This window comes from Mollisia scopiformis (assembly GCF_001500285.1).
Source record: "Mollisia scopiformis unplaced genomic scaffold LY89scaffold_22, whole genome shotgun sequence".
NCBI lineage: Eukaryota > Fungi > Ascomycota > Leotiomycetes > Helotiales > Mollisiaceae > Mollisia > Mollisia scopiformis.
Window position 1 is genome coordinate 360,208 of NW_017263602.1, and position 17,108 is coordinate 377,315.

Below are 17,108 nucleotides of genomic sequence, written 5' to 3' on the forward strand. Positions count from 1 at the left end.
CCTAGGCAACCTCTACCGCGACCAAGGCAAGCTGGCAGAAGCGGAGGCGATGTACACTCGGGCGCTACAAGGCTACGAGCACGCTCTTGGTCCTGAACTTCTGCCCTCATATTTACCAGCGTTGATCACTATGTTTGCTTTTGGCGATCTCCTCTCACAGACAGGTCGAAGAGACATGGCGAAGGGGATGTACACTCGGGCATTGTTTGGATACACAATCGTCCAAGGGCCTTCCTCGAAATGGTGTAGGCAACTTGAAGATCGGCTTCAAGCGTTGCAAGTTGCGTATGCTGAGTTGAAAGTAGGCCAACATGAGTTTACGGAGCAGCAAAGTCGAGGTCTTTAAGCAGAAATTCCGCAAGCTAGGAAAGCGGCTGAATATTAAATAAGCCATAAGGGCAAAGGCTTCTTTCTCACGACTTTAGTATTAATTTGCATTTTTTGATATAACTAGAGAACAGACCAGACGTCTCGTTTAACCTCTAGTTCAGAATCGAACACAGCCCCACCGTCGTCAGCTTATAGAGTATCTCGTGATTATGTTAAGGCAGATGCAATACCGAGCTTGCTTGGTATGAATTGTGCTAGGTCAAATATGGTATAGCGCAAACGCCGCTATAGGAGTGCGTATTTGACGCGCATTTAATGCCACCCTTCCCTACTCGGCGATACTTTTTTATGCCAGCTACACAAGACTTATTGTTTTGAATGCCTAGTGCGGTTCTCATCTGATATTGAGCTACAGCATTAGGCTTCCGAAATTTGAATAACTGGCGATGTCCACGGTGTAGCAGGGGGTTGAATCTCGGGTATCAAACTTTATAATAAGCAAACCGACGACGGCGACGACCCAAACGTTTAGGTTTTAGTTATTGTGTGAGGATCTTGTAGAAAAAATGCTAGAGAATCATAAAACATCACAAATAGCACGGTAAATTAATACAACAGAGTATGAGATGTGATTGCGTAATATTCGTCTCGGGACACCGTGCGTCTCGCTACGTAGGGACAGACGTTAGTTATATCCTCTAGGTTGATCATTTCTACGAAATATATGTTCTGCATAGTTGCACTAGCACAATGACATATCTTTCCTAAATTCTTCTCCCTTTGAGATGTCCTTTTGTCTTGGAATTAGAATCACCTATTCCATGCATCTTTCACTAGACTTTGCGTTTTCTGAAGACGTCCATACTCTTGGAGATACCTCGGCCCATCTGAAGTCCTGAGCCAAAGACTGGCTCTGGTTCTGTTCCACTCTGTCTCTATCCTTTTTCACTTCTTTAGTGTTTTTTTTTTTTGTGGTTTTTAATCAAAGCCTTTTGAGTTCAAAGGCCTTTGAACCAGTTTATATATTCATAGAAATCGACAAGTACGTACTGTACGATTGCCATGTAGGGTCAAAGTGCTAGTTGTGGATGTGTGCTCAAGTTGGGTACATTCCAAAGAAACCAGCAGTAATGTTGTAAGCTTGAGTTGACTTACAAAGATCAAATAAGTAAAGATGAGCTTGTTGGGGTTCAAGAAGAAACACCTCCTTTCAAAAGCTGGGCCAGCTTTGACAACAGTATAAGTGATTTGAAGTTGTGAACATACAACACCAGTCTGTCCAATGAATCCAAGATGTCGATAGCAGTTCTTGAAATTTATAACAATGTGTAGTTCCATATTTGCCCATGTCGTGTGCCTTAGATGTAGGAGTGGTGACTTAAGTCTATTCACAGAATTCCTAAAATCATTCACCCAAGAAACCTGCTGCATTAGGTATTCACTGCATCGCAATCCCTTTCGATGTTTCAGCTGGCACTGATCCTGTTATACGCTAGCGAACATAAAACGGAACACAGGGGAGAAAACAAATTCTCTTCATCCGAGCTTCATTACAACTACAGAGATGACATCTCATGAGTGCAGTAGATGCGTGCGGGTCCGGCTCCAGCTCCGACCCAGCTTAGGTCTGGGAGGCTACAAGACAGGTAGTTACTCTTCAAGTCTCGTTGAACAAAATTATAAGTCACAAGTAATCGGCAGCACTACAATACTGCCGCTGTCCAGAGATGTTGACAACATTGCGAGGAATGACAGCAACGTATTTTTTAACTAGTATACAACTTTTGATTGCAAGAATGTGGGATGTGAACTGGCAGCATATAGATGCAATAATATCTGCGGAGAGTTGGGACAATTGAGTGGAGCTTAAGTCCTCTTCCACTTTCAGGTTATATATTAAGTCTTCACATTTTTTCATCTTGAGATCTTCATGAGAAATGCAACATTCTTTCTTAGATCAAATCAATAGCAACCAATGATGTTGACAGCAACAAAGAAGCTTGACAGCAATCATCAAATTCACAGAACAATCACCTTCGGCAACCAAATGTACGGCATCCATGTACCATAATACCTATGGCAAGTCGGGACAAGTGGCCGCCTTAGCTGTAGAGTGCGTGAGCCGAAAAAAGGATTTGTGGATCAAACCAAAAAATATCCAGGATACATTATATGCTTTCAAAGTCGCCGCTCAAGGAGAGCGATTAAGGAGTCATCAAGTCCTGAACTGAGCGTAAATCCTATCGCGACTTCCTATCCTCTTTGCCTCAGTTGCTTGTTATTTTGCAACTCTTAAAATATATTATAAAAGACTCGTCTACCGCAGCTGGCTCCACCAGGCTCTAGAACTTACCGTAGCAAGCTCTTTTAGACCATGTTCCTGACCGGAACAAGTTCGTCGCATTCTCTCCCCTCACCAGAGTCAACGCAAGTGACTCAACGGACTCCCCACTGACAAGCTATCAACCTTCTCTCTTGCTGTCAACAGTCTCTCACTACCAACCTTTCTGTTGCTACCAACCTTTCTCTCACTATCAACGTTACTCTCACCATCAATCTTCTCTTACTGTCAATTATATCACGTCCTTTCGTCTCATCTTGTCTTGCCTAGTCGCCAAGTAGTCTTTTAGAAAATTGTCAACTCATCTCCATTACCAACATCTGAGCTTCCACTACATTCACAACTTAACTCAACACTCGTCCAACGACAGTTGTCCCAAATAGCTTTCATATTCCAAGAACCCACACGAACTCCCGGCACCACAAGTCGCAAAAGCCGAACGTATGGACTGTTCCCCCACCGGAATGTTTGCTTTTCCCAACCCTATGCCTCACGTGAGCAGCGCCGCCTTTGCTCAGGCTCGATTCAGGGCAGGCTCAGCTTCGGCTCAGGTTTGCTCACGCTCGCTTACCCTACTTATACGCTTACTGGAAATATCAACTTTTAATAAGGGGCCCGAAAAGGCCCCTCTTCCCCTAGTTAAGGGTCCTAAAAATTTATCCTGCCTAATCGATCTAAAATTAACTTTTTGTGACGATTTTACGTCGTTATTTGAGTTTTACCTTACAAGCCCCCCTAAGCCTTCCTGGGACTGGCTCAGGAAACGCTACATGTGACGAGCACCCTGTATAAATACGAGACTCATCGCCTCTCTTCCCCTCCTCTTCTCTGCTTAACTTTCGTTCCTCGAATAAACGCATTCTCCTACGAGATTAGGACAGCACGGACTAGATAGGGAGTTCTTATTTTAAGGAATTATCAAACCCCTACTAGTGCTCAATCGACATATTCATTTTATTTATCCTCGATTGTCTATCCTATATAGATAGGCATTTGACGTAGCAGAGCTTAGATGTTAGATGCGGTGTACAAAAGCGTTTTGTAAGTAGTGTAGAAGATATTTAGGGTAACGTCGATTGAGATTCAGCTGTCTAAAGTACAAGAAGTGAGGCATGAGCAGGAAGATAATATAGCTTACAGGAGAGCCTAACCATAATAGGATAGCTAGAGAACAAAGGGGGAGATTATATGAACAGGATCATGTGATATCCAACTGACATAAGAGCCCGGTCTGCAGTATGAATTTAATTCATGACACGTTAAAACGGCTCCTCTGAGCCGGTATAGTGACTCAGGAGCTATGAACTTATAGGAGTGTTCTTCTGGGAGCCTTCCCCTCCTAGACATTCTGTCCTAGCCGCTATAATGATCTAGGAGCTATGATTTTCCGAGAGCATTCTCCTCACCGCCATATTGACATGGGAACCTTCTGCTAGGAATTTTCTCCCCGGAGTATTCTTCTAGAACTGCTCTCCCAGAATATTTCTCCTCGACGTTATATTAACGTGGGAGCGTTTTTCTATAAAATTTTCTCCCGGGAGCGTCTTCCCAGTGGCCCTTGCCCCGCCCCGCCCCTTCCCGCTTTTCAGGAGGGCCTCCTCAATTTGTCGGTCACCATGGCACTGCCCATCGTTCATGCTCAAATATGTACCCTACGCATCCGCATCCCCTCTTCGCAGCTCTTAATCCAGCGCCTCGAAGGACGACAATCTACGCTGGACCGCCCCATCCTAAGACCGAAACAATCTTGCCTTCATGATAGCTTCAGGAAACTATACTGCGGCCTATCCGGGACTGCCTCAAATGCCGCTGCTTCGTCTCCGCCAGATCCTCACCGAAAATGGTGGGACTGAGGGGGATAGCTGGGTGGTAATCGGCACCAGACGACTCCGCCAATTTGACCTGGCCGGGCTACTCCTATACGGGGAGTAGGGCATACGAGGTGACACGAGGGAACTGCTAGGACGGCCTTACGCCAGACACTAGACTTCGGAACACAGGCAGCGCCCTGACAAATAGAAGGAAGGGTGACAGATTGGTCTTAGGGTTTGTCCTGAGAGGTTTCCTAAGCATGTTATAATGGTTTTCTGCACAACTTTTCAGCTAGAATAGCTTAAGAATAGTCAATTAATCAATACACACATATCCCTCACGTGCCTAATCTGTGATATTCTCTTATTCTCACTTATCGTCTTGATGCAAAATCTGATGCTTCATCGAACTTTTAGCACACTGTATAGAAAGGAGATAGATCGTTTAATCGTGGATATTTCTAACAAGGATAGGTCTATCTACTACTAATTCCATACGAAACCGTATAAGAAACACAACATTAGAACAATATTTGATAGTAATAATCACAAACATTGTGCCCTTGGCGAGGCCGTCATAACGTCGGGAGCTGCTCCGGCACATCAAAACCAAACCAACTGATCGCCAAACCGATGCCCGCTCCCACAACAGCTCCTACAATGCCACCGATGGCAGCTCCTTTAAGAGTTGCTTCAATAAACAATGCAGTACCTCCCGCTCCAACAACGAAGCCTACCCCGCCTCCAACAATTGTCCCAGTTTTCATGGCCTTCCGGCGTCTCTCCTGCTCAATCTTCTCAGCCTTCTCAGCTTTCTTCTGTTGTGCATCCTCGTACTCTCTGATAACGTCAGTAAAGCTGCTCATCTCCGCGAACTGGGGAACCTACAAACGAACAACAGTCTCGATACGTAACAGCTCATCATTCAGCTGTGCCATTTTCAAGGAAGCCTTCTTGCAGCCCGAATAGACAATTGCCCATCTTGTTCGCCATATATAATCCTTGCTCAACACAGTCTCGATCTTTTTAATGAGGGCCCAAAACATGCTTTTAGCTTCGGCAGCAATATGGTTAATAGACCTCAGCCAGGTACGATTGGTGTTCTTGATATCATATCGACTAACAATGCTCGCTGCAGTTGCTTTGAGAGTTTTGTACTGCCTCTTGAATATTTTCCAAAACTCTTTTGCTTCGGGAAAAGCTTTCGTCATTCGCCTGATAAGCTTGAACAGCTTCTCGAGGAGAGGCCAGAGCGCTTGGCATCCCAACTGCATGCCGAGAGCCTCGAGGACTCCAGACATAATGATGGGATGCAGTAAATGCCTCACTAGAAACAATTGAGGGATGACAATGAGGCCCTTAGGGGCGAATAGGACGATGCTTGGACAGGCAAGAAAAGAGGAGGGCTGGCGTTATCATGCTTAAGTAGAGACCAGGCATCCTGCCTCCCACAAGGAAATTTTAGACACAGCCTGACTAGGCGCGTGAGGTTACACTACTCATGCATTAGCTTAGTTTCGTAGAATAATGATTGGTTATCATGATTCAAATATCCACCAGTCGTAATTAAGGACTCTAGGATAGCGCAGGTCTGGAATAGGCTTAGATATGCAAGACGCTGAGTTCACACATCTACAACCATTTTCATGCAGTTCGACTTTCCCCCACCCTGTCCGTTTTCGTACACCGCTCTATTGTCTTGCTAGCCCATAGAGCAACCCATCCAAGCATAGCCCTCATTTGACCATGCAGGCTTTGCATACGAAAACACCCGGATTTCCTTGCATCAAAGTCAGCCTTGCTTGGGGCGAAGGCGCAGAGAGCATGGCTCTGATAAACTGGCGAACGGCTGGGACAGAATATCCATGCAGCAGCTCGGATTCACTGTCTGGTTCACTTGTTCGTCGTTAGTTCCCAAGAGGATGCGCATTCTAGGCCGGTTTTAAGCCGCTGGGCTGACACCTTCAAGGATTAATATCGTATTGGATTCCAGTAGCATTGTTGCACGAGTTCCTATTCTCCCCCCCCACTTCGGTTTCTGCCAATAGTTCAAATCCGGGCCATTCGCGTGACTGGGTGAGCCTCCTGCCGTGTGGCTCCTTACCAAAGGAATCCGCGACGTACCTCACATACATACATATTTAGTTTTTGATGAATAGCCCGACTATTCATATTTACGTAAACTGTTCCGTGATCTCTTTTTGCGCAAGATTTCGAGGATAGCAATGTGTTCGATTGGACCGACAAAGCATGTTAGCGAAATGTGAGGTTGGTTGGTGGTTATACAGCATCGCTCACCTGGCCATGTCTGCCTACCGGCGCTTATTACTCGAGAATCGGCGGCAGAAAGCGCATACCGCACACTTTGACGGGCCGTATCCGAGCTAACATCAGGGTTTTGGGATGGATGGTGTAAGGTCTGGCCTTAGTTGTGATATTAAGGACCACCCATTTGATAAAGGTGAACCCATACGTTGCTGCTGTTATTGAAGAGGATCCAATGATTGCATGCTCGGGAGAGATATCGAGCCGTTACAATACGTAATGCTTGCGCGATACGGTTCGTCACTTATTAGTTGTTTGGCGCGTAAATTCGTGATAATCTACCTTTCACGTGCTCCGAGTCCACAGACTGAACACTACCGGAGGTGAGAAGGTTTGGTCCGAGTAAACCCAGCCCGAAGTAAGCTATTAGTAAGATGCATCATCGGCCCGGTTCCGATGATTCGTTAAGAATGAAGGCGCGCCTTGCGTCTCCCTCCCATGACTTGCGCCTGCGCGATCCCTCACGACGGTGTCCAGAAATCGATTGGCCATCATCGTTCGTCCTTGAACAGAGAGCCTGGCACTCAACCATATCAACTAGTGGTAGTCCAATTTCCAGCGCGGGTGTGCATCGAAGTGTTTCGGCTTGAATGGGTCGACAAGCTGAAAGAAGCTGATTGGGAATCAATGTAGGTGCTCTCCAACCCCGGAGAAATCTTTTGGTGAAGAGAGATGTTCGATGCGGCTGTGTAATGTATCTGCCCTACCAAAGCGCCATTGAAAAGGCGGTGAATCAGTTGCGTGTTGGCCAACATAGTGATCGCTGACCACATTGCTGCCTTTTGGAGTCCGCCAGAAGTCTGAAACTCTCTGCGGCATAGCTGTCATGTCATTGCACCCAAGGCTCGCGATCCATTTGATCTGTCTAATTCGGATGTAAGGCTTCAATGACTTTTGCGACGAGCTCAAGGGCTGAGATAAAGTCCCCCACGGAGGATCCCAATCCTACAGGCATGTTAAGTCGTAAGGTCATAAAATAAAGGTCAAAGGTTTTCGTAACCAAAAGAGTGGATTATATTGAGAAAGATTGGAAGTTGGGCTGAGATGCGGCTCCGTCTTCTGCAATGATGCTCTCGGTTGTAAAAGCGTTCACTAAACTAAACGCCCGCACAACTCAACCGCCCAAACCGTGATTTCATCACAACAACGGCAGAGAATCAAAAAATTGAGTTGATATTCGTGATAATCAACCTCGATACAGTAGCCCCAGAAGTTTTTAGAATTTTCTGCACACTTTGAAAAACTTCAAATTTTTGGCGTTCCAACCCTAGTCTTGCGACTTTGCGCCAGGCATTCGCCAACACGGGGAAGGAAACCGAAGAAAACCCAACCCTGTGATTGGGCAGACCGACAAACAAGCCTCCTCGATGACTTCACGAGGAGTCCCTCCTTCGATTTGCGCTTACTCTTAACTAAATAAACCTGCCGAGTCACGTGCGACTGGACTAGAGGGAATCCCAAATCGGCTCCGTGACCCTTGATAAGCCTGATAAGGGAGCGAGAACGGACACCGTAACGAAATCTTGATAGGTTCAAAAGAGGGCTGTGTTCAGGATAGCAGGCATTTACAAATTTATTTATAAACAGACGTGGAAACAATACCCGACTCTTAGGGGGTCGAAAAGGATCCCCTGCGCAGGCTCCGGTTGATTCAGCGGCATGCTCAGGGGCAACAGGGGGCTCAGGACACAGCTCAGGCTAAAGCAGCGACTGCTCAGGTCCAAAGACGGAAATGGAAAATGCCATGAGAACATTCCCATGTGAGATTACCTGTTACCACAGTGAACACTGAACTCCAATCCTATTTTTCGTTGGTAAAGTGTGGCTATTATATACTCGCGCTGGAGCTCGCGCTGGAGATGCGAACACGACTAGAACAGTCCTCAGGCGTGATTGGCATACATTCACGCTTGACAACGCCCTTGCTCGAAGGTAGGGAGCGCTATTCTGATACCTTCACGGCTTTTGACACGCTTGACAGAACGCAGCGATATCGGAGATGCACACATTGTGACACTTTTCCACAGGAGGCAGCGTTGTCTAGATATATTTACGCTTGGGGACACCCTTGGTCGAGGGGGGGGCAGAAAGCAGTTTTCTGATACCTTCGCGCTTTTGACACGCTTGATAGAACACAGCGATACCGGTCACATTCACGCTCAAGACGCTTCACAAAAGACAACGCTATCCAAACACATTCACGCCTTCATCACACCTGCCAGACAGACGGCAGCACTGTTAAGAACAGGAATAACGGACACATTCACGTAGCGCTATTCAAATACATTCACTCTTTACACACGTTTGACAGAAGGACCCGCAGCTCGAGCTTGAAGATGAAGCAAAGTATATAAACAAGCACTTCTTCCACGTACGCTACTAATACGCGGGATTCGATCGATGAAGAAGGCCATGGTAATGGACTGGGCTGCGGAAGAAAGGAGGTTTTTTTGCATATGCCGGGTATGTGAAATGAGAGAATTTGGAAAGTATAGAGAGCTGAGCTTGTCTTGTGTTCTGTAGTGAGATGGTTACTATCACTCGTCTGGTTTCTGTTGTCAAGATTCTTTTGTTGCTGTCGTATCTATACTCGTTCTTTGAATAATGTGCCAAGTCAAGACGAAGAATCTGAAGCTTAAACATAAAACCAAGACTGTATGAAGGTAAATAGGTTGAATAAAACTCGAGCCCCAATTCTTCCAAGCAATTAAGTTATTGAAGCTTGAGACTTCACTTTGCGGAACTTGAGATATCCAGTGCTCTGTTCTCGCATTCTGCGCGTTCGCCGCGTTTTGCGCTGTTTGCGCGATTCGCGCTGTCAGCTTTGGCCAATGGGAGTAGCACCATTGAAGTAGCACAATCATACAATGTCTGCACAAGAGTTCAACTCATTTCCGGTCGAGGAAGTAGACTCAGACTTTATGGGGTGATACCCTAAACTCGAGGACGGATTGTGTGATGAAGAAGAGCAGCGCCAATGCTAGGAGATCGGATGTAACGTCGAAGACTTCCGAACTTCCCTTTCCCAGGCTCTGAGATGCTGTGGAGTTCCGGTCATGGTTAACTTTGAACGATCCTCGACTGAACAATTCAACAAATGAAATTGGAGCCTCGGAAAGAGAAGCCAGAGCAGATGCTTATTGAGAAAGTCCTGTTCAGGCTTCTTCATTATCGACCTTCCACCGACATCCGCCAAAGCCAGATGGCAGGATGGTGAAGAGGCTTTCGACGTTGACAGGATTCCGGATTCCAACTTCGCCGAGCCGTTTAAGGTATGTGACGCGTTGATGCCCTCAATGCCACAAGCATCGTAGTTGTGTTGTTCCTTATATAAACATCGCAAAAAGCATGAGCTTTTGATGGCAGATCAATCGGGAGGAATCTGAGGTTGATGGTGGCTGGATCTAGGTGTCCTGGATAGATTTTCGAGTACCCTAGGGTCAGACAACGAGACTGGATCTAGAAGATTTGGGCCAGAGTCGACAATTGAGTCGTGGAATGGTGTAGATGTAAGAGAAAGTAATGAAAAGAATGAGAAATGGTGCAAGATTCTTGACTTTGATGGCAGAGAATATGAAGAACAGAAGTATTTGCAAAGAGTGAAAGTGTACCAGTGCAGAGGAATGTAGAATATTGGCAGAGCTTCCACTTATCGCCCTTGTTAGAATCTTGACTGGAGAATATGATATCATGACCTACCTCTGGAAGAATTGAAAGCTGTATCGTGCTAGCGTCCATTCCAGAAAAACGAACTAACCAAGGGAATATATCCTCGCTCTGCTCCTTGGACATTCCATTTACAAAGTCAACCATCATCGCGTCCTCCGAATAATATAGCAAGCTTCCTCCTACCTTCTTTATCCCGAAGAGATCATCCATTTCATGAGAACAATTCCTCAAGCATGTTTCGTTTCTTCCAGGCGAATCGACCCTGTCGTTTCATCGATCCTAGGTAACCGGCATCCGAACCGTACGTCAGAAAAATCGAGCTTCATTCCATGGTATGTGTGGTGGCCAACTTTTCCACAGCGAGCGAGGGCGCGAGACTAATAATAATAAAACGCAAAATCAAGGAAATATGACATGTGAAAGGGGGCGAGAGCTTCGAGTCTAGAATCCCGAGGAACGAGCGAACTCGACTAGCAATTATTGCCGATGCAAGAAATCTCTCAAGTTTTTGGCGATGCGACGCTTGCGCAGGAACCACAGATGCGAGCGAGCGAGCGTCGGTTGGGAAGAGGCGACTCCCTTCCTTAAACCTCTCGCTCAACAAACCTCTCTCTCAAGGAACTCTTGGCATCATATCAATAAATTATTATTTCGCCACCCCACAAAACACGAGCGACAAAAAAAAATAAAGAGAGCTATTGAAAGACACCAGCACCCAGAATAGAAAGAGAAAAAAACGGGGGAGATTTGCCCGTCCGAAAATTTCGCGGTGGGAAATTAGTTGTGGAGCCAGCCACTTACCGGATCGGGGAATATAATCATTTTTTGGGTAGGGGTTTTATTTTATTTATGGGAGTGTGCGAGGGAGATCAGTGGAGATGTGACTCTCGCGCATTTTAAAATTTTCTGGGGGAGATTTGGTTTTAAAGCTTCGAGAAGAGAGAAGAGAGAGTTCGATGTCCGGGGCGAGACGGGTGAACACGAGATGGTTCGTGTCAGCAAGATTACCTGTTGGTTTGGGAGAGAGAGAGTGCACGCCGAGATATGAAGTAGACATGATTCGGGAGAATAGGATCGGAGGTCCAGCAGATGTCACCATTGATGGCTTGCGGCTTGTGGGTGGATGCCAATAGTGATGGCAGCGAGTGTTGACGCCGTTGCAAATGGCTGACTTCTGGAAGCCGTGGCACAAAAAGGGTACAAGGTCTAGTGACTTGTGAAATGTCGACGGCAAAGCTGGGCGATGACGAGAGCACTCTGTCTTGCCGCCGGTGATTGGGGAGAGAACCCTGGAGCGACTTTGAGGTTCCTGGCTTCCTCTGTGCGCGTAGAGGATTGAAGCATGATTTGTCGAATCATCGAGTGATGGTGGGTGGCAAACTTGCAAGGTAATCTAAGATATCCCAGCTCAAACTTTCTCCTTCACCCGTGTCTGGACGAGGTCATATTAAACAGCAGCAGTGCACACGAGCCTGCCTGCACAGTAATCAGGGTACCATTCAATTATCCCCCAGAGGGGTGTGTCTTCCGGTTGGAAGTGAGTGACTGCACCTGCGATCCGGGAGAGCAGTGCGAGACACAGAACGGATCGCACGGGCGATATGAAGTGAGCAAAAAATAGATGAGATGAGAGTCGAAGGCGACACGAAGAAAAGCGAAATGATGGTCTTTCATAGTCGGACCCGGTTTAGCCAAGAGGTGCACAAGTACAGTAGTGGGTGAAAGGGAATTTGAAGGTGTTGCAGTACGGACTTGGTTGCTCTCGGGATCACACACTATGAGCCATTTTAGTGGTTTGTTGGCCTGAGTTCTTGACAGACCAACCAGCCAGCCAGAATTGCCCCTGACTAGAAGGCGGGTGCATGCTGCAGTGCAACCACGCAGTCAACGACAACTGTGCAGCGTCCGCCAAGCGAGCCAACGACGGCACAAGATGGGACGAAAAGAAGGCTGAATACTTGAGAGAGAGAATGAGGGATAGTATTGCGGTCAACTGGCACTGCAGTCTGCAGCGTGTGTTGCATGCGATATTGAAAAGCACGATTGCATGTCGTTTCTTTCCATGGACCAGCACAACAGCTGATGGACGTTTACCCTGATCCCCTCCCTGGTCTCTTCTGGCCTGAGCAGCAGAAACAGCGAAGGAAGGCCATGACAGCAGACATGGAAACGGAACAGACAGAAGGAAAGGGAAAGTCATGCGCTTCCCCCAGCATCGAGCCGACTTGTCCAGTGAACTGTGAAGCCCACTCTGCTCCAGCGATCACTTTCAGGGAAATGGCCGTCCAAGCCAGTCAAGATGGCTCAACGCAACGTTCACATCCACTGATGGCCACCGGCCAGCGCCCCCTGATTGCATCTGGAATTGGAAGCTCAGCGGTACGAAGAGGCATCCTTGAGAGAGAGACACCCTTCCGCGGATGAGCACCCCAGCGGCCCCAATTTTTATGCTGTTCTGCGCTGAGTTCGGTTCCCCTGCCAGCAGAGAGGATAATGGAGCGAGCGAGCGAGCAAGCGTTGTGTTGATGGATAGCAGAGGTTGAGTAGCGCAAAGTAGTGGAGCGAGCTTATTCTGTTTGGGTAATAATCCTGGGTAGCTCAGGGGTCGCTGGCCAATCCTGACTAGTCTTTCCATCGTGCCTGCCGCTTTGCATCCCCGTCAGCCTCCTAGCATCACCGCCCAGAGCTAAACCGGCCAGTGCTCGCTCTCTCCGTATATAATACTTCTTCCGCCCATCACACCTACTTCTCTTTTCTTCCTCACCCGCACTCTCGTTCGTACATCAACACACCTGACTTTTAGTCACTTACATTCGTTCAATCCTACACGTACCAACAACACTCAACCTACAACCTCAATACCGACCTCTCCCAATACCTAATTACTTTCCAAGTAAATAATACCACCAAACAACCGTCAAGATGCAATTCTCTACCCTCGCCGCCATCACTGCTCTCGCAGCCACTGTCTCCGCTGGATACAACGGAACTGTTGTTTACACCACTGAGGTCCACACTGCCTACACCACTGTCTGCCCAGCTTCCACTGAGTTGACCTTCAACGGCATTACCTACACTGCTACTGCTGTAAGCTTCACTCGACGAGATGGGATATTGGGGATGCGAGGAGACAAACTTCGAATCGCGACCCATGTCTCTATCAATCACCGGTATCAATAACTAATCATCTGAATAGTCCACCACCTTGACCATCACCAACTGCCCATGCACCATCGTCAAGCCAGTTACCACCTCAAGCGTAGTGTACTGCAACACCTGGTACCCTAAACTGTTTCCAAACACAGTTTGAACAGCAAATGACTGACTCTTTCCAAATAGTGCCCCTAGCTCCACCCCAGTGTACGCCAACACCACCGTTGCTGCTACCACCGCTGCCTCCACCACCCCTGGCTCCGTCGGTACCACCTCTGCCAAGTCCTCTGCTACTGCCACCCCATCCACCATGTAAGATTCTCGTGCCTTGACTTCAGAAGATATCTGTACTAACATGAATCAGCACCACCTCCGGTGCCAACCAGCTCTTCGCTCTCTCCGGAGCTTCCCTTGCTGGTGTTATGGGCCTCGCTGCTTACTTCTTGTAAGCGCCTTCTCCAAACGCCAATCCATTGTCACGAACGTACGATTCTCTCTTTTAGCGACGCATCGGTAATTCATGACGGACGGAAACAGCGGCTGGAGTAGGAAGGGGTTGGTGGAAGGTGGTCAGTTTGGAGTGGAAATATTGGGCTTAATCACATCATGGGTTGTTTGCATTGCTCTCTGGAGTCTAACACACACAATGTCTTCTGTTTGTTAATGCTGGATTCGCATCTTTTCTTGTAATTGCTTGTGGTCGAGAGGAGGGAAGTGTTTAGCTTGGGGCCTGTCTTGCTAAACATGAAGGGGATCCAGATCCAGGTTCATATCAATCATACCCCCTCAAAGCGTGTGTGGTCGTCAGGTGTCTCGAGACCCTTCTTCGTCCCCTGGTTCGGAGAACTTATGTTACCGCTTCTTCGGATCCTGCCTGTCAAATACAAGATTGGTTCCACCTGCTATTTACATCTGCGCTCCTTTTACCTCTTACCTTTTCGTGTTCGATTCGCATTTAGAACTTTTGGCGGGAAAGAGAGATATACATTAATGACCGTTACGCTGGGTGTGTTTATTGGTTCTCTTCAACGATATTCAGTGTTGTATGGCTAGATTGTAGTTTTTTACATAGAAGAATTGCAATTTAAGTGGCAGCATTGCTCGGAGACCAAGTTTTTGGCCCGGCGGCCTTTTTTATATATATACTTTTTTTTTGGACGGGAATGATTGTGATGGGGATGTGATGTGATCGGGAATGCAATGATGATCCCCCAGATATTGTTGTTGTAGGTACCCGCCTCCACACACCTCCACATCAAAGTCCAAAATTGGAGATATCCTTATCTCGAACTGCCTCCACGTCTTGACGATCATTCATTCATTCATTCATTCACATGTCGCACCTGAGTAGGCGCGGTCTCTTATCAAAGACACACACAGTACATGTACATGTACTCACTCGTGACTGTGACATTTCTAATCTCTTACAGCTACACGAAAGGTTTTCACTTAACTTCCGAGGAGACACACAAAAATCATGATTACGAAATCTTGAATCGCGAAGGAAGGAAAGAAAGAAAGAGTGACGTCGAACTGTTAGTTTGTTCGCGACGGGCTTATGAGGGGAAGCTGGTCTATAGAAACACGACTGGATGGACTGGACCAGTCGAACAAGCTTTTTCCGTGTAAATTCTTGATTCTGGGATTTTACTTTCCTGGTGGGATGGATTGTGGAGGGGAAAGGGAAAGGGAAAAGCCATTGCCGGTTTCCTTGCTTGGGATGGCGAGGGAGGAGGATGGGAGTGGTGTTGCGGATTGATTTGTGAGGCGCGAGGGATTGGGAGAGTGGAGAGAGGTGGTTGGTGGTGGCGTTTGATGTTCGATGGGTGGGAACTGGAGGGGGGAGCTGTGTGAGAAACAGACAGACAGCTGAGCTTATCTTGAGGAGAAACACATGTTCCAACTTCCCAAGACGGTTTCTCCGCCTGCGGCAGCAAAACAGCTTGTCCGCACACAAGTAGTTTTGTTCCACCCATCATCCATCTCAAAGAAAGTGGGAATCCCATCCCTCCCCCAAAAACATCGGAAATTGGCAACCCAACAGCAACGGATAAATTTAGAGAAATCGCTTGCTGGCGAGGAAAATAAAATTAATAAGAGGTCTAAACTTTTTCGGGTAGTTGATTTAGGGGGCTAATGCAGGGGTTTTTTCTATCTTTTTTTTTTCGTTGGAACTTGGAGGCGACGGGCCGAAAATGAAGTGCTAGGGTATGGGGAAGCGAGATTGCTGTGATGGATTTTGGGGCTCGGTAATGGGGAGGATGGGATGGATGGATTGGCGTTTGGGTGGGAGATGGGATGGGATGGATGGAGAGAGGTGAGGATGTTTTGATGAGGACGCGTCGCGTTCTTTGATTGTGATTTGTGAGTTGAACAGAATGGAAGGCAAGATGAGGAAAGTGCCCGAGTGAATGCAGATTGAGACAGTCACGTGAATCTGTTCTTCTTTCTTGCAAGACGTCGAGTTCTGTCTATATAATGAGCAGGGGATTGTTGAGCAAGTTGCAACCAACCGAAGCAAGCAAGAATGGAACACACGTGATGCCCGGTTCACTGGGAAGTCGTTCATATTCTGTTTGGGTTTGAGAGATTCAAGTGAAGCTCAGCATTCGTTTATTCTTGATTTCTTGGGAGATAAATCATCGAAGTTGAAATGCTTATTGCAATAACAACTATTTGTGACAGTTGACAACAAGTCTCTCATCTCAGATTAGATGACTTGAGTTGTGTATGCACGGTTTCATTACCGGATATTCACAGCTGTAAAACGTTATCCTCGATCTTGTATATTCTCCTGAGAAATGGCGAAACGTTACTGTCAAGTGGCATCTGGGTGTGACAATCGATGCCAGGAATCAAAAAGTTGGTCTCTGGTGTTGAGTAATATGTTGTTGTGAAAGTCGCTGAGATACATGACGACTTTCTTTCCAGAATTGTCTGGTTATGATTTGAAGTTGTCAAGTGACGTATTCTTTTCAAAAAGTCTCTCAGATTATTTGATCACCTTCTGCTGAGATGTGTCTGTTTCTGTATCAAGTAACAAATCATTGTAAGAATCACTCATAATCTCACGACATTTTAGGAAGAGAAGTACTGGCTTATGTCAAGCGACACGTTGTTCTCAAAATTGCTGGGATATATTCACGACATTCTTGAAAAAAGAAGATCTGACTTGGAACTACATACTGCAATGTACTGTGTATAAGTGAATGCTTATTTTCTGTTCAACAGTATAATGATTTGATTTCATTATCTACAAATCTCTTTATTGTGAAATTCTAAATAAAAAATTCACTCAAAAGCCATCTCAACTGCAGATTCTCACAAGCGTGAATATCCAGCCTAGCAACCACTCAGAAATGGCGCTAGTGCGAAACGTAAATACGGCTCTCACTCTCTCTTCCTCCTTCCCACATCTCTCTTGCAACACATGCTCTTGCCACAATCACCGTCAACGGACTCAGCATGTGGGCCGGAGA

The 17,108-nt window shown here is 46.7% G+C and overlaps 4 protein-coding genes across 4 annotated transcripts; 1 reads left to right on the forward strand and 3 right to left on the reverse strand.

Moving 5' to 3' along the window:
- Nucleotides 1-5,057: 5,057 nt before the first annotated feature.
- LY89DRAFT_738575 (uncharacterized protein) lies at nt 5,058-5,783 on the reverse strand (the record flags this gene model as incomplete). Its single annotated transcript, XM_018220388.1, has 2 exons — nt 5,058-5,322; nt 5,371-5,783. 2 exons carry the CDS (start codon nt 5,781-5,783, stop codon nt 5,058-5,060), a joined length of 678 nt encoding a protein of 225 aa, XP_018066294.1.
- A 6,110-nt stretch (nt 5,784-11,893) lies between these two features.
- LY89DRAFT_722344 (uncharacterized protein) lies at nt 11,894-12,676 on the reverse strand (the record flags this gene model as incomplete). Its single annotated transcript, XM_018218722.1, has 2 exons — nt 11,894-12,251; nt 12,301-12,676. 2 exons carry the CDS (start codon nt 12,674-12,676, stop codon nt 11,980-11,982), a joined length of 648 nt encoding a protein of 215 aa, XP_018066295.1. The 3' UTR covers nt 11,894-11,979.
- A 722-nt stretch (nt 12,677-13,398) lies between these two features.
- LY89DRAFT_593408 (uncharacterized protein) lies at nt 13,399-14,078 on the forward strand (the record flags this gene model as incomplete). The annotated part of the gene is made up of 4 exons (XM_018209748.1): nt 13,399-13,563; nt 13,673-13,767; nt 13,816-13,941; nt 13,994-14,078. The coding sequence occupies 4 exons, from the start codon at nt 13,399-13,401 to the stop codon at nt 14,076-14,078; spliced, it is 471 nt and encodes a 156-aa protein (XP_018066296.1).
- A 981-nt stretch (nt 14,079-15,059) lies between these two features.
- Nucleotides 15,060-15,872, reverse strand: LY89DRAFT_688424 (uncharacterized protein). Its single transcript, XM_018215701.1, has one exon. It carries the CDS (start codon nt 15,606-15,608, stop codon nt 15,204-15,206), a length of 405 nt encoding a protein of 134 aa, XP_018066297.1. The 5' UTR covers nt 15,609-15,872; the 3' UTR covers nt 15,060-15,203.
- Between the last annotated feature and the right edge of the window lie 1,236 nt (nt 15,873-17,108).